This window comes from Akebia trifoliata, chromosome 16 (assembly GCF_017979445.1).
Source record: "Akebia trifoliata isolate Shusen 1 chromosome 16, ASM1797944v1, whole genome shotgun sequence".
Taxonomy (NCBI): Eukaryota; Viridiplantae; Streptophyta; class Magnoliopsida; order Ranunculales; family Lardizabalaceae; genus Akebia; species Akebia trifoliata.
The window spans coordinates 16,216,283-16,231,640 of NC_141390.1; the positions used below are offsets into that span (position 1 = coordinate 16,216,283).

Below are 15,358 nucleotides of genomic sequence, written 5' to 3' on the forward strand. Positions count from 1 at the left end.
AGAAGGGAAGGGAAGGGAAGAGAAGAGAAGAGAAGACTAGTTTCTCCTCACCTTGTTTGGATTGAAAGAGAAGAGAAGAGAAATAACTAAGTTTCTCCTGTTTGGTTAGGATTCATAAGAGAAGAGAAGAGAAATTATTCTTGTCAAATGATTATTATACCCTTCATAGTCTAAAAAATAAAGTTCTATTTATACAATTATACAAAATATAAACACCTAAACTCATTTGTAAATAACATGATAAATATTCATTTTCCAACCAAATTCCATATCAAAATATTATTTTTTAATCCAAATGACTATTATACCATTCATAATCTAAAGAACAAAATTCTACTTGTACAATGATACAAAATATAGACACCTAAATTTATTTATAAAGAACGTGATAAATATTCATCTTCCAACCAAATATCATACAAGAAATTATTTTTAGTCTAAATGACTATTATACCCTTCATAGTCTACAAATAACCATTACACTTAAATTAATAACAATTTTCTTTATTTAGGGAAAATTACTTAAGGGACCCACGTAGAAGGATTTCTTTCTACATAATCCCTAAGTTTTGCGTGTTAGCTTGATAGGACATTTATTAGTAAACTTTTTTCTTTCTTAACGGTCTCTTGTACTGATGAATTCATAATTTTTACTATTGAACTTGATGGTTTGTTATTTAGTATCGAGTTTGCATTTTACTGTTGAGCTCACTACTATTTATTGACGAGTTCACTATTTATTTACTGTCGAACTCAACGCTTTTTTAATAACTATCAAATACACCGTTTTTTCAAATAAAAAATTGTGAACTCAACACTGATAAAACCCACCCATTTTCAATTTTTGAGTTTTTTCGATTAAAATACATGGAAATATCGACTTAAAACTTGAGATAACGATTTATTTAAATGATTTCAACCCAAAAAAGAACCATTATTGATTGATATTCATTCAAAAACTAAGAAAAAAAAAAGTGAAAAAAATCCTAATTTTTTACATACATCTACAAAATGGTTGAGAAACACCCTTGAAAATGACTTATTTTTTCTTAAATCCTTTTTGATTGAATGAAGTCTCCGAAACTCAATTGAGATGTCAAAAATCCAATTTTTAGATGAAAATGTTGAATTCGAACGGTTAAGGCATTCAATCGTGATGTCATGATATAAAAAGTACAGCAAATGATTTTATTAAACATGCCTCATAAAACTCTATATTGAAGAATGTTTGATAAATTATATCTCTATTACATAAAGAATTTTGGGAGGGCACTCTAACCACTCCCCATCCCCACAAAAAATAAAAAATAAAATAATAATACACTCAACAAACTGAGTCTATAAAATAAAATAAAATAAAAATCCATATCCGATTTCAATAATGAACTCTATACCAAGACTATAGGACTAACGTTTGTTTACTGAGCTGGATGAAATTTTATCTTACAATCAAATAACTCAACTCCCATTTCTATTTCAGACAATCTTTGCATTTTCAAAAGTACGATATCCATCCTTTCAATGAATCTTCACGTCTGCTAAACAGAATGCTAATCCACAATTTGAGTTTCACCCAATATCATGGGCAACTGTTAGAACTAAATTGCTTTTGATGCACTGTTCTTGTTGCATGATGTCAAAACTGGGAGTGCTGTATATTCTGTCACCAAGGAAAAAAAAAAGTATCATCAACCAAATGGGTTCGAGAAATTCTTTAAGAAAGTGGTCACAAAAGCATGAGCAAACCAACAGACCTTGTTAATATGTCACCTTTGTCGGCATATTGTCATGCCATCTCCAATGGGTAACTAAATTTTTTCCCAAGTTTTACGAGTAGAACTTGTTGATGAAAACAAAGTGAAGAACTCAACAAAAAAGTATATATACCCACCATACTAATGCTAACACGTGTGACCTCCATTATACTTTTATTGAAATTTCTTATGCTGATAATCTTTGGGTCATTTACCTACTCAACAAAATACTACTGCATAAAACTTAGTTTCACAATAGGTAAAGTTTCAAGATTATATATTGGTGTACCATTGGATCACCAACTTTCCCATGCCAGAGGACATTATCCATCACAATTACACCCCCAACCCTTACCATCAAAAGGATATCAAAATGACACATCAGATTAAGCAATCTGGATCAAATAGTATAATTCTATAACTGAATGTCGAAACCATAAATTCTATTTTTACCAATTATAACAGCAACTCATAATATTCATGATACATTTTCTTCTCAGCATCAACAAATGCAAAATCATAGCTGCATAAAGAAGACATTAATGGAAAAAATTATTGAATTAAAATCAAAACTTCCAAACAGCATGATATATTACACACATTAGTAAGAATAGGAGTGGAAATAACAACCAATTTACTAGTTTATTAACTCTATAACCTAAACCAGCACCCTTGAACCTATGATTTACTCTAAAAAAAGTCCTAAACACTTAAATTAATCACTCCAAATAGAAACCCAGCTATACTATCTCAGAAGCCCTATATAATAGATAATAGCTTATCCTTATAAGAAGATTAAAAAACTTAACCAATACATGAACCCATCATCATCAATGCCTCATACCCAAAATTTGGGGCAGGATACAACATGAATGGAAAGCTGCTTATGCAGAAACATGCCAAATTTTTTTTTTTAGTATGAGGACAGCATTGAGATAATAGAAAACCCATTTTACATACAACATGAAACAAAGCAGAATTGAAGAAATATGAACAATAAGACAATTTTAACAAATTTGCTACTCAGATGCCAAACCAAGCAAAATAGAATTAATAAATCAAACTGAAATCTTTTATAAAAACTGAAAGCTATATATATAAACCCAAATTTATACATCAAAGAACAATATGATTCATAATTTGCATTACAGACCTACGGAAAAGAGAAAAATATATATATGTGAAGACTTAGAACTACAACCCAATAAGAGATATTTGAATTTTTTTTTTGTGATAAAAACTTCAATCACATAAAAATTCTCAATTACAGGAAACCATAACCATGGATGATTTCAAAACTTATATAATATGGTATAGTTAATATCAAGAACAAATGAAACCCTAGGATACAAACCAATGTGATAAAAACTAGGAAGAAGATGCAGAAAATTAACTCCCACATCAAGGGGGAAACCTTCAATTTATTAAATCATAGACTGATTGTTCTTGTTACCTCCAGACATGGATGATTTCCTACTTATATAAACTTCTTAATAAGCGAAAAACAACAACTAACAGAAATAGAAACTAAACCCACAAACAGAAACAATTAAACAAAACAAACTAGAAACTGAATCCTAAATAGAACTAAGACAGAAACTACATATTTTATTCCATCCCACTCCTTGGGCACATATCACAATAATAATAAAAACTCATCTTCGAAGCTAGATTCAAGTAAAATCGAAACAGTGAAAAATTCCCATTAAAGTTCGACTATGTTGCTCATATTCTAAGTTCTAGTTCAAATGTTGGGGTCGGAAACATGAATCATTTCCCTGTTCAACTCCATCTAGAACTATATCTTCAAATCTTTCCTTATAAATTAGGGTTGCAAACAAGGCAAAAGAAACAACTCGGGGACAATCGAAGGAAGTTCTAATTCCAAGAAAACAAGCAAGCCAGCTTTACAAAGAAAAAAAAGAACATAATCAAACCCATCCTCTTATAGATCACTACATAGAGATAACATGAGTTTTAAAGATGGGGTTGGATTACATGAATTTCTATAACAGAATTCCGACTAGTTACGAGTCTTCACCATTAACTAAGATCTACCCAACGGACATTGTGCTTGGCAGCAAGATAATGTGCTCCTACTGGCCCTCTACTGCCATATGGGTAGAGCTCAGGTGCAATCTTCTTCTCTTCTAATTCTTTCAACAATGGTGTGAAAAGTGTCCAGGCTACATTGAGCTCATCACTTCTAATGAATAGCATTGGACAATTTACCACCTTGAAACACATCTTCAGATACTTTCAACTTGAGTGTACAGTGAACTAGACAGACAGTAACAATTATGATGAAGAAGTTACAAATCACACAAGTCAATAGAAAAAATAAAATGAGACGTCTATCGCAAATACAACACTGTTGTGATGGTTGTCAAAAGATGAGATCATTGCTATTGACTTTGCAAGGTCAAAATACAATTTAGCACATCCACAAGTAAAGACTTGCTAGAGAGCTTGTCCGTAATATGTTGAGGGAGATGGGGCTTAAGCCTATATATCAATAAACCACCAACAGGAACCCAAACTATGTGACTGAAGATCTCAAGATCTAGGCTCAAGGAGTAAACCAGTTGTAAGAGTAGTTTGTGGTGGTACTACACTACCCATCCCTATGGAATAGTCGTACACATTTATCATTGAGAGAATAAGCTTATATGACTATTAATGTTTTCTCTGGTTGGAAGTCCCATGGGGTATTATAATAAGTGATACTCTTGATAGAAGCACTTATATGAGTGCTTATCACTTATAATAAGTGATACTCTGGTTTGATGTGAATTTTGGGTGATTATCTATAGTGCTCATGAAAGCCTAGGAATGCTCATGGCCAAAATGAGCATACTTTCAAGAGCGATGGTGAGTTAAAAGAGTTGTGTGTGATCCATTGTCTTGGTTTACAACATAAAGTTGGACAGTTCAAGACAAAAGTTTGCTGTAGAAATAGTACACTTGATAGATCTATTTTAAGCAAAGATTTAAGTTGACCTTGTCACCCATGCATGACTTCTCTACTATACTCCAATGCTTTGATTTTTGTTTTGTTTTTTTTCAATCATGTTGGGAATTGTTGTAATGGTGCAAGTGAATGAGACAAATCAGGAGGGACTTAAGAGTCCTAGCCTCTAAATTTCTATTAAGATGCTAGCGTCCAACTCCCAACTGAGAAATTCAAATCTGCTCAAACATAAAACTAATTACTAAGGTTGGAAACCATGAATAGGAACATGATGCCATTGAAGTCTAAAAAGCCTCAGTTGTTCAAGATGATCACTTTCAATTATTTTCATCACAGTTAAGGCATAATAATAGAAAATAGACTCAGGATCTAATACAGTGTTCCATTCCTATTAAATACCTATATGTGTCTACGTGGCACATTTTAGTTGGTGTTTAAAACAACTCAGGCTTTTATTCAAGCCATTCACGCTAGCCAATGTATTTGTTTCCAAATCAAATTGTGCCACGTAGACACCATTCCTATTATAGGAATGGGGACACCGTATGGGATCTTGACTCTAGAAAATAATACTATTAGAGATCCAAAACTCAAATATGTACAAAGCAGAGTAGGCACATTAGCTCTTTATCTTTCAGTTTTTCGTCCAAATCTGAAAAGTTCTCCTCAGAATCATACAGACCCGAATGGTAGAACTGTTCCATTTTATTTTCTATTTTCTCCATGTATTATGACTCAATATTAGGAGATAGGAACTTGAGGACTTTGACATCGACACTCATTTAGATTATTGTATTGGAAGAAGATGTATTGCTATTTATATGCTGTTTCAAAAGAGCAAAAAATAAAAAAAAATTTAAAAAGATTAATAAAAACAGATTTATAACATTAGAAGTGTGTCACGTGTCAAACATTTTTTTTAAGAAAAAGAAAGGATTTGCAAGTTGATCAAGGCCTGTGGTCTTCTTAAACACTAAGGTTCTGTCCTAGAGGATGATGGTTAACTACCATCATACAAACAGTAAACATTTAAACAGTCTTATTAGAGCATCTATAGGCTGTGACCATATCTTACCAATGTTACCAGGCCCATAATAACTCCCCAGGGTGCCCATGTTGAAGTAACACAATATGGGCACGGGTAAGGGAAATGTCTCGGACATGGAACAGGTTGCCTAAATTTGTTAACAATGTTTTGTGTAAAAGAAATCTACTTAATGAAATCATCATAGGCAACCAAAAAGAACATTTATCTTTACACTTGAAAAAATTCAAACGAAAGCGATGTTCACCCACACACACACACTATACATAAATGTGTGTGCGTGTGTGTGTGTGTATGAGAGGCATTAAAATGCAATAAAAATGAAAATTACCCAGTCTAGAGCATAGCATGGATTCAAATCCTACCTAGTATGGTCACATACGTATATAATTCAAAGCAACAACAATCTTGGAATAATTACGGATGCCATTCATCTTAAATATGAGAGGGGATTGAACAAAGTCAAACCAATCATGAGAAAAGACAATGTGAAACTACTAATTAGTCGATTATATCATCTCACCTGATCAATATCACCTCGAGAAGTAACCTCCACAAACAACCGATGCAAGTCTAATTCTTTTCCACCAATAATTGGGATCCTATAATTAAATTCCCAAAGTCAAAGGAGGTGGGTATGGATAGTATTTTGGGAGTGCTTCCTTCATTCCAGTAGCAGCAGCACCACCATCATCATCTTTCACCATTATTATTTAGCCCTTCTCTGCCAAATGCAAAGTCACAAAATGAGAAGAAAATCTGCATCATAACATCTATATACAAGCAAGCATATGTGAAGAAAATCTAGAATAAATCAAAACAAACATACGAAGAAGAAAATGATGATGAAGACTTATCATTAAAAGGAGAGGTGGGTACTTGGGCATTCTCAAATAACAGGAGAAATGATACCAAATCCCAAAGAAAAATGAAAATCATAACATGTAGAGCACTTAAATCATGAAAAAAATCGAAATAGGTACTTAGATAACATTAAAGGAGTAATGGGTACTAACATCTTAAACAACACAAAAAAGTGTCAATCAAGTTACATCACAAAAAGTCACATCACCAAAACATTGAACAAGTCACATCACAAAAGCATCTCTAAAGTATTAATTAAGTTACATCACAAAAAGTGTTAACAAACTAAATCAAGAATCTCCAGCACTATTCAACATTGTCATCAAGTATCGCGCACGCCTCTCAGCTGGGTTACCAAAAAACGCCCTCATTCTTCCTGGATTTTCGATGAGAAATGAGTAGGCACGATCAAGTAAGTCTGAATCAATGCCTAATCTTACTAACTCATCAAAAACATCCTCCTCTGAGTAAACGCGTGCTCGAGTCCTCTGAAGAATCTCATTTGTTTCACGAATTCCGTGTTTTAGAGTTTCATTTCCTTCGCTAAGAATTTCATTTCCTTTTTCAATTGCAAATGCAATATGTTTCATTGAATCCTCAATTCCTGAATAATCTGTTGAAGATGATGCCTTTCTTTTCTTGGATTGTGAGGAAGTAGCAGACTTGTTAGAAACTGATTCATAAGGAGTTGTTGGTCGACCTTCTTCATGCATATCATGTGAACCTTCAAAGCCCTCCAAACATATATCATCATTTATCACCATATAATCAATATCATCAATAAGTGTTTCACCACGCCCACTCCCTTCTATCCCCCCACCTGTCTGCATCTCATTATTCCATCGCTTCACTTTTTCGAATGCAGTTTCAGCACCTTGTCATGTTGCTCTATCCTTTCCAAAGAGCTTTGTTAGTTTTTCATAGTGAGGTAAAGGTGTATTCATCCATTTCTTTGCTTCAGGTTTTGCCTACAACAATAAAGAAAAAAAATTTTAAAACATTATTGCATATTAATAAATAAATTAAAGTAACATAGTTTAAATTAGTAATAAAATTTAACCTCAATCAAAGCCTTCCAAACTTCAGGCTCAGCATCCATCATCTTTGTCTCTTGATTCCATGCAAAACCACTCAAGCCACCCTTGAAAATATCGTAGCACTCATTGAAGTTCTTTTTAATTGTTTTCATGCGGTTCTTCACGAGTTGCTTATTAAATTCGTACCCAAGCCTTTCATTCAGTTCAACCACAATTTTTTCGTATGCCGTGGTTGTGAAAGTCCCATTAACTCTGTTTCCATTATCGTTCTGATGAACAAATGCGTCAATGAGAACCGCATCCATTTGCTCATTCCATTTCAAAGCTTGTTCCTTATCTGTTTTGTAAGACTTGCTCATCTATAATATATACAGAAATAAAGAATTATATTAATTAAGGCATAATTTGTAACATAAAAGTTATTATGCAAACAAGATAATACATTTAAAATGGATATCCAATATCAAATACGTTCAGAGTCAAAATTTAAACCAATACTTAACATAGTCTTACAATACAATCATCCAGTTATAATTTTGCATGTAAAGAAAAAAAACAATAAAAAGTCACACTTAATCCAATACATAATCACTCCACATGGTAGCTGCAATGTTATCTCTTAAAATTGCTCCTAGTCTAGAGTCTTCATCATCATTCTCTCGAAAATGAACATCTTCTTGAGATTCAAACTCATTCATGATTTCTCTATCTACTTCAGCAATAAGACGCTCATCAGGATCAACACCCATTAAGAAATTGTGGAGAATACAACATGCTAAAATTATCTCTGATTGCGTGTCAATTGAGTAAGTGGGCTCTGTCGTGCTTCTTATAATAGGAAATCTTTTCTTCAATACTCCAAAACATCTTTCAATTGCATTGCGCAAGGAGGCATGTCGATGATTAAATAGCTCTCGAGGATTTTGTGGCGCATGTGTAGAATATTCTTTCAAGTGGTAACGCACACCTCTGTACGGTGTCATAAGTCCACTCTTAAGCATATATCCAGCATCAACAAGGTAATATTTACCTATTAAGATTAAAAGTCATTATTACAATAGTATTTTTAATTAGATAAAAGAAATATATATTAATAGTTAAATAGATTACCGTTAGGGATTTTTAAATTATCTTCTCTTGTTAGTGCATTTTTAATTATCCTTGAATCTGATGCAGTTCCTTCCCATCCAGGTAAGACGTATGTGAATTTCAAGTCAAAAGTACATGCTGCCAATACATTTTGTGCTGGATATTCCTTCCTTCCACGATATCTTGGTGCATCTGTACTAGAAACTTTGACACGAATATGTGTTCCATCAAGTGCACCTATGCAATCCTGATATTAATGTAATATATCAAATTCTATTACGAAAATAATATTTTTACTATTTAAATGAAATTTATATAAAAGGAAGTAATAATTATGTTTACCTTGAAGTATGGGTAGAATCTACTATTGTTGAATATTTCTGGAGAAACTTCTGATCCATCAGGTTGTTTAAGATAGAGTTCGGCTAATGATATTATGGCTCGTAGAACACAATGAAAATGACGACTTATAGTCTCACCAGAACGACGAAAAAAAAATGAAATGGTGCGGTTCCTTACATTTTGTGACAATATGTGAAGAAATTTAGCAACTTGCTCTTCAACTGTAGCACGTCGAGTGTGAGTAAGTCGACCAGAAGTTTGAAGCAAATTGCATAAATTTTCAAAAGCTTCAGGCCCCATCCGTATAATATCACGACATTTTTCATTAGTCTTAAGTTCGTTCATCAATTCGTGTCTCACATACTCTCTTTCTAAATTGTTCGGCATTATAGAGCGATCCACATAATTTCTATACTCAGACTGCTTAACCAAATAGGCAGCCACAAGACAAACCACGTGTGCAGCCATACGATGCCTTCGATCCCATTCCACAACAAGTTTTTTCCAAATTTGACAACGATGAAAAAAATCTTCATAAAACGAATCATCCAATTCTTCCTCTCTATCCATCTAGAAACTACAACAATTACAATAATAATTATAACAACTATGTAGTAATTAACCGTGCACATATATGTCTACATTATAACACGAGAAATTTTTTAATCTATATAGGTGAGATGAACATGTACAATCTATATGTTTATGCCCCTTTTTTAATGAAAATTAAAAGACGGTATACAATCAAAGAGAACCCAAAGCAAAAAAATCAAAATTCAATAACACCATCACAGAGGAGATCCCCTACATCAAAGGTTGCCAAATTCGATAATGCAAAGCATTGGACTATTGGATGGGTTTAGTCGGTTATGGTAAAATCATTATTTAAAGGAGAAAATATTTTATATTTAGCAATAAAAAAGTAGCAAGCCTTCTTACTAATAGAGGGTATGACATCAGCAAGAATAGGAGTGAGAATAAAAACCAATTTATTGGATGAACTTTCTAATACACACTCAATGAAATATATAAATAAAAAAAAAACTGACCTTTATTGCTTCTTCAGGGATACTTTTAATAGGAAGTTGAGATGTAGGGGATTCCTTGAACTTCAAGTAATTGTACACGATAACACCACAAAGAGTTGTAAAAAAAAAGTTTAAATATACATGTGAACCATTTAAAGGGCAATCAATATTCAATCCAGTGTCATAATCGATTGCATAACCAATAATATAAGGTCTCTCTTTTTTTTTTTTTGCTAGATTTGTCTTTAGTCAATTGGGTTCCTTCCACAAAAAAAATGAATATTAGCATTAGAAGCTACCAACCAAATGAAAACTGATAGAATGATGCCTAGAATTCCACTATAATCGAAGAACTCGAATTTGATTAAAAAATAATTTGAACCTAACTAGAAACAAAGATGGATTAACACCTAGAATACCAGAAATCAAAAAAAAAAAAAATTGTAAAAAAACCATATCTAAAAATATGAAATGGAGAAAAAGATCTTACAATGAATTTAAAATTGAAATTGGATTAATTTCTTTTAGGTACTACAACAAATAAGAAAAATATTTTTCTGAATACATTAGAAATAACTTGAATTATCTCCTAACTTATGAACCATTCTAAAGCAAGTCCACAATGCATCTAAAGCAAGTAAGCAACACAAAAATAAGTAGAATGTCAAATCCAAAAAGCATTGATGAGCTCGAAGTTCACATAGTTGATATGTGTTGGTTGGGTTTCATGATCTGAGTCTGAAGTATAGAATCTATAAAAAATTTAAAATTCTATTTTATTAGCTATAAAATTCCTCCTAAAATTAGTGATCTTTTTTTTAGATTTCATCAGTTGCAGAGAGCCTTCACCGATATCAAATCAGCAATTTATTTTATTAAGTAAAACCCAAATCTCTAAACTCTCAACTACAAATTCCCAACCACCAAACACTTATAAACCTCCAAAATTTACAGAAAAGAAATTCTAATCCAAATCAACAAACACATTTTTAAGCACAACCTAGATTAGCAAACACAATTTTGGACTAAACCCACAACCTCAAAGTTGGTTTGTAATCCATCAAACCAACTTAGCTATGGGTCTAGGCCTGAATTAGCCAAATAATTTCACAGTGCCAATGCATGTTGGACCCATATTTATGAATCCAAATCCATGAACAATTCACACTCCAGCTGTTCTAATGGAGAATCCAATTGCAGAAAAATATAACTATCTAGAAAAGTATATCTAATATCAAACTTTCTTGATTTTCAAGAAAACACAGATCTGGGTTTTCAAAAAATTTACCTTCTTGATGACCTTGAGATCGAAGATGATGACTTCTCACTATTACAAAAAAAAAAAACAAAAAAAAAAAATCAGAGGGTGTAAGGATTTTTGAAAAAAGAAGATGAAGAGAAATGTGTGCCATTGAAGAGGGTTTCTTGAAGAAAACCAAGAGAATGGGAGAGAGAGAGGATACCTTAGGTCGTCTCCTACACGAGTTCAACTCAACTCCTTCGTTCTACACCTCTCTAGGGTTTTTGAAATCAGATTTTTGAGGGTTTTTGAAAAAAGAAGAAGAAGAGAAAGATGTGTGAGGTTCAAAAAGAGAAATATGGGTGATGTTGAAGAAGGTTTCTTGAAGAAAACCAAAAGAATGAGAGAGAGAGAGGTCGTCTTCTACTCGAGTTCGAGTTCAAGCTCAAGTTCGAAGTTCGGCTACTTCGTTTCTAGGGTTTCTGAAATCAGGTTAATGTGTTTTATCATTTGGGGTGTATGTAGTAATAAATGGCCTGTAAATATAAACAAAATTTGGAAATTTTGAAAAGAATAAGGGAAAATTTGGAACAAAAATTGAGCTCTCTTCTCTTCCCTCCGAATCTCTCCATTTTTGGAGGGAACAAAATTTTCACTTTTTTCCCTTCCTTTCCCTCCGTTTTTCTTCTCTTCCCTCCTCACTTAACAATCCAAACAGGAGAAAGGGTGATGTCTTCTCTTCCTTTCCCTTCCTTTCTCTCAATCCAAACACAGCCTAAGTCTCCATTGATAATTGTTTTCTCTTCGTTCTTGGAACGTGGGAGGCAACGTCCACACTTTAGTAGGTAACTCACAACCTTTTATTTATTTATTTCTCTTATCCTTGTTTGTAAATGAAGAGAAGAGGCACACCAAATCTCACACCACTAGACTTTTTTTTGCTGTTCCGAACTTGTGAATGTGAAAGGTTTCAATACTGAATCAAGGATTCAAAAGATCATAGTAAAGAGAATTCTGAAGTTGAATTAATCTTGTAAATTAGAAAAGGAAACTACACACATTTTTTTGCAGGTAATTTATTGTAGAGGGTAATATTCACGCAATCATCCAAACCGTACACGTATCCAAGTTGGTTAAGTGGTACTATGCGCAAATTAACATACAGAACGCTGCCCAGTAGAAGGATGGGCCAAGGTAGAGAACGTCTAGCCTAGCTAGAAGGGTAGCACAACATTGAACAAGTCATGATCTGCCAAGTAAGGCAGATTTAGTCAAAGAATATCCATAATTTTGGTTTGTGTATGTCAAGCTTAGAGATCTCCCCAATATAACATATTCAATCCCAAAGATCCACATTCTATTTAGGATCCTGGGAATCAGGGGATCCTTGGGGATCACCTCCCACAAGAAGGGGAAACCCTAATTCAGAGGAAGGATCTAGAAATAACACAATGAACATAAGCTTAGGGATCTTTTTAGTCGATTGGAAGTCTAACCAGTAGTATCTATTATTCCTCTACTATTCTAATTTGAGCGTCGAAAAGTTTTTTGTAGGTATCATGCAGGTGCTAACAGGGAGGTGGAATGAGCGACTTAGGATATGTGAGGCAGAGTCCATCAACATTGTTCACTGGAATCTAACCCTACAAATCTGGCACCATCCGTGGAAACCCAACAACATATTGATTTTAATAGAAACAATGGGGAGATTCACTAGAACAATTGAAGTCAATGTTCCCCCACCCACGAAACCAGTTGCAGATGCTCACCTTCTAGTAATGTTAGAAATCACGAGGAAGTAGCAGGAGGATATGTAGAAGAAGATGGATGACTTGATTGAACAGAATAGAAATTTGAGTCAGTGTCTAGTAGAACCAGAAGAAAGTAAGACAAGAACTCTCATCGCGGGATCCTTAGCCTCTTGTTGGAAATGATCACGCATCAAATGCGAAAGGCAGTTCTCAACCACAGATCCCAACTTGGAGGGACAAACGGAAGTTGTCACTGCTACTACTACTACTCAAGTTGAACCAACAATGGGTTTAAACCAAGAGATGATCCGGAATGATGATGAGACTATGAAAAATGTAGATATTGGCACAGTGGCGGCACAAGTCATCTGGGGTATTCAAAAATTCCCTTTTACAACAGAGATCTTGGCCGAAGAGATTTCGAAAAAGTTCGTACCTCCACATTTCACCACTTACTCTGGGATGAAAAACCTGGTAGAGTACTTATTCCACTTTCAAGGTTGCAATTTAGGGAGAGCCTCAGAGATTTTACAAGCAGATAAAGGAAGAAGCGATGGCCTAAAAAGTTGTAATGAGATAACGGTAATAGTGGCATTCAAGAACTCTTTGTCATTTGGCTCAGGGTTGTACAGGTTTCTTGTGAAGAGGAAACCAGAAACACTAAGTGAACTGTTCAGAAGAGCAGATAAATACATCAAGTTGAAAGATGACCTTCGAAATTTAGTTAGAAAGAGCAAGGTCATACACACTGTGGCAAAACCCAGCAAGCAACCGCAGCCACAACAATAGAGTAGGAAGAGACCTCTCGAACATGGTAGAGAGCAGAGGAGAGAGGGAACATACTTATCTATGCCTCCTAGTGAGATCCTACCCCTCATCATGAATGAACCGTATTTCGAGTGGCTAACACATCTTCTCGAAATCAAATAAAGCAAGATAAACAATACTACGAATATCATAAGGTGCAGGCCTACACTACCAATAGGTACTAGGCCTTGAGAAGATTCCTGTAGAGATTGGCATAGTAGGGTCGACTGAAGGATCTGCCCAAAAGAGGGAGAGAAAATCATCTTCGAAATAGGGATCAAAGGCTTGATCAACTACCTATTGAAGGGTAGGATGAAAGGACAATAGTTATTCACATTTTCCTAAAGTAAGAATCTAAGAGGTCAGAGCTGGACAAGACTGGTGAGAGAGTCAAAAGGTAGATGTTGGCAGAGCACCTTGCTCATGTCTATACAATGAAAAGTGGGTCCACAGAGTAGATGGAGTCTTACGAAGAACAGATTGTGACCTTCATGGAAAAAGACTTGGAAGGAGTAGCAAGGCTACATTATGACGTGTTGATGGTAACCCTCAAAGTAGGCATTTTCACTCTAAAAAGGGTGTTGATTGATAGTGATAGCTTAATCGACATTCTATACACCTCAGCTTTTCTAAATATGGCTCTTAGTAGAAATGTGTTCACACAAGCAAGAGCCCCTCTAATTGGGTTCGACGAGAGAACGAGCCAACCATGGAGGGAAATAATATTGCTCGTGCAGGTAGGGCCGATAACTTTGATGACTAGATTTATGGTCATTGAAGCAAGCTCCCATGCTATACTAGGCAAACGCTGGACCCATAAGATAAGAGTAGTACCAAAAACATACTACTAGGTCTTGAGATTCCTAACACCGCAAGGGATGTGGGACATTTGAGGGGATTAGGTAGTAGTCCAAGTATACACGTTGGGTAAGAAAGAGCTCTCTGAGGAAAAAATTCAACAATAGCAATTACCATGAAAGAAAGCTGAGCCTAGTGAGCCCCCATGCTTGGAGAACATCTAAATAGTGAACATGAAAGAAGGAAGACAGATCGGGGTAGGGGCAGAACTAGATCCAAAGGAGCTGGAAAAACTAGTAGACTGTTTGAGGAGGAACATTGATGTTTACGCCTGGTTCATAGAAGAGATGCTGGGGATTAGCTCCGAAGTGATTTGCTATCACTTAAACATTGAGTCAATAGTAAAGCCAATAAAGCAAAAGCCAAGAATACTAGCAACTCATTTCAGGGAAACGGTAAATGAAGAGGTGAACAAGTTGATCAGAGTAGGAATAATAGAAAAATAGGTTGTATAGCTAGTAGAATTCAGGCTTGAATACAAGCCTAGAGTCTTGCTAAAAGGCCAAGTAGTGGTTGATTTCTTGGCAGACTTTCCAGTAGAAAAAAGAAGATTTACCGGTAGAAGAGTTAGA

General features: G+C 34.5%; 1 protein-coding gene and 1 long non-coding RNA gene across 2 annotated transcripts; both read right to left on the bottom strand.

Annotated features, from left to right (window-relative positions):
• Positions 1 to 1,319: 1,319 nt before the first annotated feature.
• LOC147382638 (uncharacterized) lies at positions 1,320 to 4,028 on the bottom strand. Its single transcript, XR_015173612.1, has 2 exons — positions 1,755 to 4,028; positions 1,320 to 1,660 (listed from the first exon to the last, which is right to left on the bottom strand). It is a non-coding gene; the product is annotated as an uncharacterized LOC147382638 (long non-coding RNA).
• Positions 4,029 to 6,515: 2,487 nt separating this feature from the next.
• Positions 6,516 to 10,368, bottom strand: LOC147382639 (uncharacterized). Its single transcript, XM_086428414.1, has 3 exons — positions 10,152 to 10,368; positions 7,695 to 8,030; positions 6,516 to 7,602 (listed from the first exon to the last, which is right to left on the bottom strand). Exons 2-3 carry the CDS (start codon positions 8,028 to 8,030, stop codon positions 7,513 to 7,515), a joined length of 426 nt encoding a protein of 141 aa, XP_086284540.1. The 5' UTR covers positions 10,152 to 10,368; the 3' UTR covers positions 6,516 to 7,512.
• Positions 10,369 to 15,358: the final 4,990 nt, after the last annotated feature.

Excerpts from the sequence above, each read along its gene's own strand:
- LOC147382639 (XM_086428414.1), bottom strand. The coding sequence starts at position 8,030 with ATGAGCAAGTCTTACAAAACAGATAAGGAACAAGCTTTGAAATGGAAT. Across the intron at positions 7,603-7,694 it reads TTTGGAAGGCTTTGATTGAG|GCAAAACCTGAAGCAAAGAA; the intron begins GTTAAATTTTAT and ends TTATTGTTGTAG.